Genomic DNA, 12,178 nt, shown 5'->3' with positions numbered 1-12,178 from the left:
TGTGTGTGTGTGTGTGTGTGTGTGTGTGTAATAGAGTTCTGCTCAGGCTCTGGAGGAGCTGTTATTCTCCGAGAGCTCTTTGACTCTGAGGCCAGATCAGTGTGCCAGCGTGTTTCTTACACACTCAGTAGTGCACTGTGCTCTCTGCTGTTAAAGTGTTGCTGCAGGCATCAGAATGATCGCCTGTTCTCTGGCAGTAGGAGTAATAAACCATCGGCTGAAGCTGTCAGGAGACCTGGCATCAAATCATCATGACCGATCGCTCAGATCACGCGGAGCAGAAGCGCGTACAGTTTAGGAATATTTATTTTAGCTTTGTGGCTTATGAAAGCAGTAAATTATGTACATGTTTAAAACCAATCACCTTATGTGTTTAATGTAAAGTACTTTATGTAGAGTACTTGGGAAATATATTTCAGTCTTATAAACAATGTCACCTGGATTTCAACTTATGGAAATTCAAAAGTTTGGAGTTTGTAGAAATGTTAAACAGAAGAAATTATTTTGATGTAACTCAGTTTATTTAACCCTAAATCTACTGTATCATATTTGAAACAGACATTGCTAAGGCTCTGAATGATCAAACTGCTGTTAAAGCTGTTTCACTCAATCTCCTCCATGTCTTAGTTTGTTTTTTATCCAGTCACAGCTCTTTTAGTGTAATTGATCAAACATCCAGCTTCAGCTGGAGCTTCTCGTGTCAAATCTTGACTGATTTTGATCAAGTAAAGGTCAGAATAACTGCAGTAATATCTCCAGATGAACACTTACTGGACTGAAGCAGCTCAGCTTTACTTGATTCTCCATCAATCATGTTTTAGAGTCTCAAATCTGATCCTCAGGATCTTTTGAGGAGCGTTTGTTTCCAGAAGCTTTACTTTCACTGTTCCTCAGCGGAGGAATGATCTTCACAAGCCTCCAGAACATCTCACATCTTCTGAGGGGCCTTTATTTCTTCAGCTCTCAATCACTGCATTATATGTTTGGAGCATTTACATCTCATCTCACTGAGACATGTTACTGCAGATATAGAGCCACGACTGATATTTAGTCAATCAGTTATTACTAGTGATTTAATGACAGTATATTAATTTGTCTGTGATTCAGGGGTCTCACAGCAAAGACGGCAGCACTCAGAACCAGGAGGAGAACATGACGACCAGCCAGGAAACACCTCCGATTCCCGTTCCTGCAATAGTCAAGGTACAACTAAACATCTCGTGCAGTTCAAATCTCCACACACAAAGCAGATGATGATACGTTACTGTAATGCTAACATCTGAAGCGCTCGCATAAATCTAATATCAGCTCATTTGATGAACTCTCTGATTCCTCTCTGCTTTTACTGTGCAAAGCAGTCCAAAATGTCTGAGAAGAACCGCCACAAGAAACCCAAAGACATCAAGCCTAAAGTGAAGAAGCTGAAGTACCACCAGTACATCCCGCCAGACCAGAAGGCAGAGAAATATCCTACGCTGCAGATGGACTCGGCGTATGCATGTCTCCTGCAGCAGCAGCAGCTCTTCCTGCAGCTACAGATCCTCAGCCAGCAGAACCCCCATCCACAGCAGCAGAGCTTCAGCTACCAGACCCTCAGCCAGAACACCACACACAAGTGAGTGCAGCACTGGATAAAATCATCACAGTGTGTCTTTCAAAGCACACACACACACACACACACACACACACGGACACAAGGACACACACACACACACACACACACGGACACAAGGACACACACACACACACACACACACGGACACAAGGACACACACACACACACACACACACGGACACAAGGACACACACACACACACACACACACGGACACAAGGACACACACACACACACACACACACGGACACAAGGACACACACACACACACACACACACGGACACAAGGACACACACACACACACACACACACGGACACAAGGACACACACACACACACACACACACGGACACAAGGACACACACACACACACACACACACGGACACAAGGACACACACACACACACACACACACGGACACAAGGACACACACACACACACACACACACGGACACAAGGACACACACACACACACACACACCACTCACTCACTCACTCACTCACACACACACACACACACACACACACACTCACTATAGTAGTATATATATATAGTGTGTGTGTGTGTGTGTGTGTGTGTGTGTGTGTGTGTGTGTGTGTGTGTAACAGGCCGTCCGGTGAGCAGCAGTCATCGTGTGCGTCCAGTGTTCAGAGCAGCAGCAGCTCGTCGTCTCCAGTGAAGAGCAGCTCCTCTAACCCGTCCATCAGCCCCCTCAGAACCGGACCGCTGCCCGCCGACCTGGACGACCTGAAGGTCAGTGCTGCGCTTTGACTCCGTCCTGATGTGATGATGAAGGGGTTACAGATCTCAAACACTACAGGTCTAACTAACAGACCTCACCATGCTAAACCAGCTGATCAATCACAGTACATTAAGAACATTGTTTTGTCTTGCAATTTTACTGAAATGTTATGTTTAAATATGCAAATGATGCATTGTCTAATTAAATATGCACTAATTTGCATACATTTCCAGAACATAAATCTGAACACTGCTTAAAGCCAGATTCAACATTCTTGATTGTGTTAACATATTAGAGTATTGGAATTGAAATCGACAGATAAAGTGTGATAAAATCAACACTTCAGTGTGTGTTCCGGGTGTTTTCTGTGCACTAGTCTGAATGAAGAAAAAAATCTCAAAACTGACCCGTGAAAAAACAATGGTTTTGCCTGCGTGTATGATCAGTAAGTCAGCATATGCTTTTCCATTAACTCATTAAAGTAATATAATAAATTTCAACTTCATTTTTTAAAGTTATACAAGATTCAACAAGACAAGATTTAAAATGATTTGACCTGTACAGCCAGTTTGATTAGAGATACATAAAAAAGCAAAGTTTTTGTAAAGGAAATGCTAGCAGCACTAGCCAGCAGTGAATGTAAATCAGGTCTGCTCAATAGACTGTGCAATTATTTATAAAAGTATATAAACAAAAAATAGAGATAATAAGATAACTCAGTTTTGGAGCCGGGTATGTGTGGAGCACCATTAGGTGTCAAAAATACTTTCTGTAGAATTATTTATGAAGTTATATTTGTGTCAATGAAATTTTGTTAAATATATCTAGACTTTTCTCCACATCTCACACACTTTTGCACTGAATTGTTTTGTTGATGAACATGACGAACCACTGCAGCATAAAAGATCCATGACTTTTTGTTCATCTGAATGTTCATCAGATATGCAAGTAAAGTGAATTTATTTTGTTTGAAAACTTTTCTGAGTAATATTTACATTGTTTCGAGGTTTTATTAGAAAGGTTTCATGAATGTGGACTGTATTTGAGCAATCACAAGTTAGAAATTCAACAGAATTTAATTAAATTCTATTCTTTTTCTCAATTTTAAAATGAATAAAAAAGAGGTAAATGCAGTAATAGCATAGTAATAGCACGGTAACATTCAAAGACACTAGGCTTAAGCAGTCCCAGCCTAAAATGCATGTCTGGGCTGTTTTAACTGAAAGAAACTTGCACTGACTGATCTTAAAATCTGTCAGCTCCACTGATTTGTCTCAAGATGCACACCAGTAGTGTTTTTATCTAAGGCACATTTATAAAAGCTACTTAAATGTCCTAATTGAACTATGGCCTAATCCTGGCTTAACCTAAGCCCTGTCTGTGAAACCAGGCCAATATGATTTTAGTTGAAACATTAAGTTATGACTGCTTTATAAGATAACCCGAAATGGACCCAGAATGTGGAAACAGTGTGCAGATTGTGAATGCATTACTGGGTTAATCATGTAACGCAGCAGCTGAACGTAAGTTGAGCTCGTAGTAATTGTAGCCTCTGAGCCGTTGTTCTGGGGAAGCCTGAAGCTGATTGGTGTGTTGCAGGTGTCTGAACTCAGGCAGCAGCTGCGCATGCGTGGTCTGGCCGTGTCTGGCACTAAGACTTTGCTCATCGAGCGGCTGCGGCCCTTCAGAGACTCCAGCTGCGCTTCTCCAGCCGCGTTCCCCGTGACGCCCACCGGATCGCTCTCGTCCTACCACTTCTACCCGTTCTGCAGCAGCGGCTCCACGCCGCCCATCTCTCCGGCCTCGTCCGAGCTCTCCGTCAGCAGCTTCAGCGACGCCACCGTGTCCTCGCCGCAGTTCGGCCTGAGCACAGACGAGGGACCGGACCCCGAGAAGGACAAGATGCTGGTGGAGAAGCAGAAGGTGATCGAGGAGCTGAGGTGGAAGCTGCAGCAGGAGCAGAGGCAGGTGGAGGAGCTGCGCTTGCAGCTGCACAAGAGGAAGCGCATGCAGGACTGTCCCGCTCCGCCGCAGCACAGGACGCATCTGCAGCAGTTCTACGGCGTGTCCGTCAAGCAGGAGCAGATGAAAGGCGGCTGCATGGCTCACTGCGATCTCCTGGAGCTGCAGTCGTCTGGAAGCCCCGCCGGTCTGTCTGCGTTCCTGAGCCCTCAGTGTTCTCCTGAAGATTCACCCGTCACCAAACCCTCCAGCAGCCCCCCGTCGCCAGACTCACACACGCTGCTGCCGAACGCAAGCAGAGCCACGCGCAGCACACAGGTGATCCACGGTGATCGAGGAGCTGAGGTGGAAGCTGCAGCAGGAGCAGAGGCAGGTGGAGGAGCTGCGCTTGCAGCTGCACAAGAGGAAGCACATGCAGGACTGTCCCGCTGCGCCGCAGCACAGGACGCATCTGCAGCAGTTCTACGGCGTGTCCGTCAAGCAGGAGCAGATGAAAGGCGGCTGCATGGCTCACTGCGATCTCCTGGAGCTGCAGTCGTCTGGAAGCCCCGCCGGTCTGTCTGCGTTCCTGAGCCCTCAGTGTTCTCCTGAAGATTCACCCGTCACCAAACCCTCCAGCAGCCCCCCGTCGCCAGACTCACACACGCTGCTGCCGAACGCAAGCAGAGCCACGCGCAGCACACAGGTGATCCACACACAAAGCCTCGTACTGAGACACGACTGTTCATCTGTGACCCTGCAGCACAAAAGCAGTCTTAAGTCGCTGGGGTATATTTGTAGCAATAGCCAACAATACATTGTATGGGTCAAAATTATTGATTTTTCTTTTATGCCAAAAATCATTAGGATATTAAGTAAAGATCATGTTCCATGAAGATATTTTGTAAATGTCCTACCGTAAATATATCAAAACTTAATGTTTGATTAGTAATATGCATTGCTAAGAACTTCATTTGAACAACTTTAAAGATGATTTTCTCAATATTTAGATTTTTTTGCACCCTCAGATTCCAGATTTTCAAATAGTTGTATCTCAGCCAAATATTGTCCTATCCTAACAAACCATACATCAATGGAAAGATTATTTATTCAGCTTTCAGGTGATGCATAAATCTCAATTTCAAAAAATTGACCCTTATGACTGGTTTTGTGCTCCAGGGTCACATTTATTCAGAAATACATGGAAAACACAGCTCATACACACAGCAACACATCTCTACTATGACAAATGTGTTTTTTAGTTCTTTCTGGAAATTCATTCATTTAAAAAATTGCTGAAACATTATTAAAAATGGCTTATTATTTGAAAAACTAAATTGTTTGCTAAATGACTAAGGTAAACAGAAAATGCTACAATAGAGATTATACCTGTATGATTAGAATTATTATTTTTTTTTTTTTGACAAGGCAAGGTCAGTGCAGGTTGTAAAATGTCATGTGGTGCAACTCTCTGATTATTATTGCAGTTATTAAATTTAAATTATTGTTGTATTATTATTTAAATTACAATGTATAATTTACATATATTTTTATGACACTGCAAAAAAGTATTATTTATTTTAAATTATTTATTTATTTTAAATTATTTTGAAGATGTGTACTTTCACACAAGTATTCAAGGCTTAAGGAAAGTACAACAATTATATTTATAAATCAATATTATGATTTTATATTATTCATGTATTTTATTTAACTATATTTTATAATATTTGTAAAAAAAATTATCTTGAAAAATTATTTAATTTAAATTTGTAAAATACATAGATGCACATTCATGTTTATTTATGATTTAAGGAAAATATTAGTTTTTGCTTGGTTGCGCAACATGACATTTCTAGAGTCATTAAATTTAACTTTTTGTTGAAAATGTAATAAAAGTCAGTCAAATTTCAGTTAAATGTATTTGTATAGCACTTTTCACTTTTCAAAGCATCTTTACATAAATTCCTGCTGTTAATGTTTTTATGCCTTACAGTCACATTTATCAGATTAGAGCTGGACGATAATATAGTTTACATTTTGCAAAGATATGAGCAATCAGGCCTGGTATGTATGTGCATGAAGGTGGATATTCTTACATATACAGCTTTATATAAAGAGCGGGACGATAATGTAGTTGTAATTTGCCACAAAAAGCAATAAAAGGTTTTCAAAACCAGATGAAACCAACATGAATACAAAGAGTACTTGGAAGATGGAATTTGTGAAAGATTCTTCATCATGGACACTGATGCTTGTGATTGATTCAGTGACTAACGGCTGAAATCTGTCCCAGCTGCAGCAGAAGAGCTGCTCGTATCCACCTGACCAGAGAAACCTGCAGACGCTTTACCATCAGAGTCCATCAGAGAACAGCGTCAGCGCCAGAGGATCCACCAGAGCCAAGAGCGCCGGCACACAGCAGAACGTACGTGAAGAAATCCGACTCATTCATCACAAAACCTCACACACATCACGTGTTCTGATCTGCTCCGGCAACAGAGAGGCTCTTACACTGGGCTTCTGTCAAATATTGAAATAATCAGGACTTTTAATGTCTCTGAAAGAAGTCTCTTCTGCTCACTAAGACTGCATTTATTTTATTTGATCAAAAATACAGTAAAAATTGTGAAATATTATTATAATGTAAAATAGCTGTTTTCTATGTGAATATATGTTAAACTGTAATTTATTGCTGTGATCAAAGCTGTATTTTCAGCATCATTACTCCAGTCTTCAGTGTCACATGATCTTCAGAAATCATTCTAATATGCTGATTATTAGAAACATTTCTGATTATTATCAATGTTTAAAACAGTCGTGCTGCACAATATTTTTGTGGAAACTGTGATGCATTTTATTTTTCAGGATTCACAGATGAACAGAAAGTTCAAAAGAACAGCATTTATTTGAAATAGAAATCCTTTGTTGCATTATAAATGTCTTTACTGACACTTTTGATCAATTTAATGCATCCTTGATGAATAAAAGTATTCCTTTATTTCTTTTGAAAATGAATCACAGTTTCCACAAAAATATCAAATAAATAACAGCTGTTTTAAAGTGTAATCATTTTTCACAATTTTACTGTATTTTTGATCAGATAAATGCAGCCTTGGTGAGCAGAAGGGACTTCTTTCAGAAACATGAAAAACTCTTGGTAATTGCTAACGTTTGTATTTGGCGAGTTTGTTTAATCACATGTGCTGCTCAATGATCATGTGAAATCAGCACATGCCCACACACACACACACACACTCTCTCACAGCATCTGGTGTGTTTATTGTCACTGGGTCAGAAGTCACGCCGTCCTGCTGAGGAAGCGTCTGATAATGAGTCTGTGTGTAGTCAGGTTTAAGTCCCCACCAGGATATATAAACCAGTACACTCACACACACACACACACACACACTGGTCAGAGAGCTGTGCTCCTCTGGCTCCTCAGAGGTGTAACGTGTGGCCCTGTCTCCTGTAGGAGGCTCTGTCTCTCTCTCCGCAGCACGTTGAGCCCAAGTCTCCTACATCCAGCACTGCCTTCTGTAGCTCAGATCCTCCTGCCTCCGGCAGCAAAGGGCCGCCGCGTTATGAGGATGCTGTGAAACAGGTAAAGCAGCTCAGGATCCTCTCACGCTCTCAGAGCTTCTGTCTGTGTCTCTACAGCTTTACTGACAGCGGCAGTAAATTACAGTAAATTGTAAGTTACAGTTGTACAATAAAAAATTATCAAATAATAATAATAATAATAATAATTGAATTGTACACCCTGTCCACACAAATGTTGGAGATGATGTGAATGTGTAAATAAAGTGAGCACGTGTTGCGTTCTCAGATGCATGTTAGACTCATACAGTGATGAAGTTCACTGAGACGCTGAAAACCCCGGATCAGAGCTGATGATGACATGAACACAGAGCCACGCTTCACTCTGAATATACTGATACTGAATTCAATCACAGACGTTGATTTGATCATCACACTGATTATTGCAAAGCCCTGTTGATTTACTTTAGTTGTACATGTAATATGAGCAGCTGTTGGCGTTTCATTAACTTAAGAAGCCCGTTTGCTGTAACTTTCTAGCGATAGCTGTCCTAGAAATCGCCTGCAGAAACAAACATTTACCATCAAGTCTGAGTGAAACCAGTCCCAGGACAAGCGTTTGAATTCCGTCAGCTACAAAATCTCTTCATACATTTAACACTCTTAATGCATTCAAAATCTGTGTACTAGGATAAGATATCGTAACTGTTGTTTAAACGATAAGCGATTTGACATTACCGAGTATATCGCAGAAACCAAACAGAAACACACAGAGTGCGTAGTTTTGTGTCTCTTGAGCAACATGACGGTGTTTCCTTACTGAATCAATCCGCCGTTTGAACGAATCGGTTGAGTGAACGACTCAATGACTCACTCGTGCAGTGATTTGCTGCCACCTACTGGCGATTTTAGGTTCATATTTAAAGTATATGTTCCCTTTTTTCCCCCAGAATCATCTCGAAATATCACTAATGAAAGTTTTGTTTTTAAAACATCAAAACATTATTTATGCAAGTGAAATGCATTCATGTCCTGCATTAAACAGTCAGATGCAGCCACTTCAGATGCAGATTCTGTTCCTCGGTACTGCAAACACAAATTTTGTTGATTGATACTGATTTAATTTGATTGGTAACAGCCCTACAGTGCCTTACTATTTGAATTGATTAAATGTAAGATTTTGACACAAAAGTTGATGCATACATTTAATTAGTTTAGAAAAAAACCTTATAAAGGTAAAAATGCACATAAAAGGTAAAAATGTACTTATTGTAAAAGTTAATTTCTGTTACTCCTGCAAACAAACCACTGCACAGAACATGAAGAATATCTGAAGCTTTGGGAGTCAGCTTCCAGCCGTCCTAAACCTGCCAAAATACCAGCACAATCTCAGCGATATATCATCTAATCATCGCTATCGACAAAATTCCAGAAAATATCCAGATAGCATTTTATGTCATTATCGCATAACCCTACTGTGTATTGTTTTCACATTTTGGAGCCGAGTATTCGTTATTTTATAAAACAGTCAAAACTAAATATTTTTCAACTAAAACCATATTGTATCTAATCAGCAACTTCTCATTATTGAGTGAATGTGAAAAAATTCAAGCTTTGGATGTCATTATCCTATTATTATTGCATTTACCCATTTTTTATTAATCAAAAAAATTGCGAAGCTCTTTGATATGTTATACATTAACTGCTGAGAAATTTAATAGAATATATGATTGTATGAGGTGTATAAGATCATATAATTACTAACCCCACTAGAATGAATAGAATTTAATTCCTTTGAATTTCTAACTCATGATTGCTCAAATACAGTCCAAATTTACAAAACCAACAACATATTTATTTACAATAAACAACATCAAAACAACATAAATATTACTCTGAAAAGATTTCAAACAAAATAAATTAATTTGCATAAACGTTTCAGATGAACAAAAAGTCATGGACTTTCTTTTTTTCTGCAGTGGTTCGTCAATAGACCTACATATTCATGTTCATCAACTGAATCCTGTCCAAAAGTGTGGGAGATATGGAGAAAAGACTAAAAGACTTAATCAAATTTCTTTGACACTGATATAACTTCATAGACAATTCTACAAAAAGCATTTTTAACACCCAAGAGCACGAAACATGTTTCTTAAATGGTTCTATCTCTTCAAAAACAACATCTGAAACAAATAAATGATCTGTATTTTGAGGGTCTTAAAGCATTTGCAAAGTTTCATTCCGTTAATAAAAAACACGATGCAATTGTTACGCATCTCCTCTGCGTTACGAGGGTTAAAGCCAAGAATAGAAGGCTGCACTGAATAGCAACACCATTAAATGATCCTGTGATGTTCTTGCAGCAGATGTCGCGTAGCCAGCAGATGGACGAGCTTCTAGACGTCCTCATCGAGAGCGGAGGTGAGTCTCAATCATCGCATTTCACCCAGTAACCGCCCAGCTGTTATTGACCATTAAAGTCGCTGTCTGTGCTGTCATTGTCTTGTTTTAAAGAAATGCCAGCTAACGCCAAAGAAGAGCGGTCTCCTGTAACCAAAGTTGTGCCTCACCTTACAGTTCCGTCCAAGTTCCACCGACACTACAGTCAGGTGTCGCCCCCCATGCTGTGGTCCGATCACGGAGACGCTCACCTGGAGCCGCTGCTGAGCCGGACGCAAGGAGACGCGGCGCTCCTGAAGATGCCGGCTGAGGACGGATTCACAAAGATCTCAGCGGGCGCCGCCGAGGGTCACAGCCTCGGAATGACCTTCGCGGAGTCGCCGTGGGAGACGATGGAGTGGCTGGATCTGATTCCGCCCAGCTCCGCCAACGCCTCCCACAGCGGCCTGCCTCCGTCTGGACCGAGCATCTTCAACACCGAGCTCCTGGACGAGACCGACATCAGCCTGCACCTGCAGCACTGGTGAGGACAAACATCACGTCCACAGCCAGAGCTCCAGCGCTTACCACTGTTTCATCACGCTCCATCAAAACTTGAATCGTTTCGACTGTGGATTCTGTTTGGATTACTGGAAACAGAAAGGAATTGGATTCAGACCGAGACGTCCGTACATCCATCTGCAAACACATGAACGCAGCTCGATACAGTTTAGTTTTGTCTGCACATCTGTGGTGTGGGAAAGCACGTATTAATGCGTCACACTAGTATATCACGTGCCCTTGTAAATATGAATTCACACTTGCACCTTGAGCTTACAGTAGGATGTCACGCTTTATATGAACATTTCCTTCCTTTCTGTCACCATCGTGTCTTTAATTTATTTAGCGAGCGCAAACCTTTGGGTTTTACGTGTGATAAGGCCTGCTTCCATCATGGGATAAAAAATAACAGTGTTTGTGTCTTTAGAGCTCAGACTGTTTCTCACAATCTTCAGCATTGCAAGATATAAACTCAGAATTTTTACTTTTTTTTCTGAATTGAATTTACGTTTCGCAATTTTTTTCCACCACATAATGACAAATAAAAACACGTAATTGCGACATTTTATCTCACAATTATGACTTTTTTTCTCATAATTTTATATCTTAATATTCTGATTCTATATCTCATAATTCAGATTTTTTTTATCTTGCAATTCTGAGTTTATATCTCACAATTTTGACTTCATATCTCATAATTCCGACTCTATATCTCATAATTATGACTCTATATCTCGCAATTCCGACTCTATATCTTATAATTCTGACTCTATATCTCACAATTCCAACTTTATATCTCATAATTCTGACTCTATATCTTATAATTCTGACTCTATATCTCGCAATTCCAACTCTATATCTCATAATTCCGACTCTACTTGCAATCTATATCTCATAATTCCGACTCTACTTGCAATCTATATCTCACAATTCTGACTCTATATCTCACAATTTCGACTTCATATCTCATAATTCCAACTCTATATCTCATAATTCCGACTCTATATCTCGCAATTCCGACTCTATATCTCATAATTCCGACTCTATATCTCATAATTCCGACTCTATATCTCGCAATTCCGACTCTATATCTCATAATTCTGACTCTATATCTCACAATTTCGACTTCATATCTCATAAACCCGACTTCATATCGCATAATTCCGACTCTATATCTCATAATTCTGACTCTACTTGCAATCTATATCTCATAATTCTGACTCTATATCTCACAATTTCGACTTCATATCTCATAATTCCAACTCTATATCTCATAATTCCGACTCTATATCTCACAATTCTGACTCTATATCTCATAATTCTGACTCTATGTCTCATAATTCTGACTCTATATCTCACAATTCCGACTCTATATCTCATAATTCTGACTCTATATCTCA

The 12,178-nt window shown here is 40.2% G+C and overlaps 1 protein-coding gene across 3 annotated transcripts in view; it reads left to right on the top strand.

Moving 5' to 3' along the window:
• The window catches only part of LOC107706558 (myocardin-like), a 25,176-nt gene that overhangs the window by 10,591 nt on the left and 2,407 nt on the right, over positions 1-12,178 (top strand). The window contains exons 6-13 of one of the 3 annotated variants that reach the window (XM_016510309.1): positions 1,108-1,203; positions 1,359-1,615; positions 2,224-2,368; positions 3,957-4,637; positions 6,595-6,726; positions 7,774-7,902; positions 10,202-10,259; positions 10,353-10,761. In XM_016510309.1, coding sequence (XP_016365795.1) covers positions 1,108-1,203; positions 1,359-1,615; positions 2,224-2,368; positions 3,957-4,637; positions 6,595-6,726; positions 7,774-7,902; positions 10,202-10,259; positions 10,353-10,761 — 1,907 coding nt within the window. Of the gene's footprint in view, positions 1-1,107; positions 1,204-1,355; positions 1,616-2,223; positions 2,369-3,956; positions 4,638-6,594; positions 6,727-7,773; positions 7,903-10,201; positions 10,260-10,352; positions 10,762-12,178 lie in introns of all 3 variants that reach the window. The other 2 variants (XM_016510310.1, XM_016510308.1) reach the window with 2 other exon arrangements.

The sequence above is a fragment of the Sinocyclocheilus rhinocerous genome, unplaced genomic scaffold (genome assembly GCF_001515625.1).
Source record: "Sinocyclocheilus rhinocerous isolate Xijiao unplaced genomic scaffold, SAMN03320098_v1.1 scaffold3552, whole genome shotgun sequence".
Taxonomy (NCBI): domain Eukaryota; kingdom Metazoa; phylum Chordata; class Actinopteri; order Cypriniformes; family Cyprinidae; genus Sinocyclocheilus; species Sinocyclocheilus rhinocerous.
This window is presented reverse-complemented; position numbering and strand designations above follow the sequence as displayed.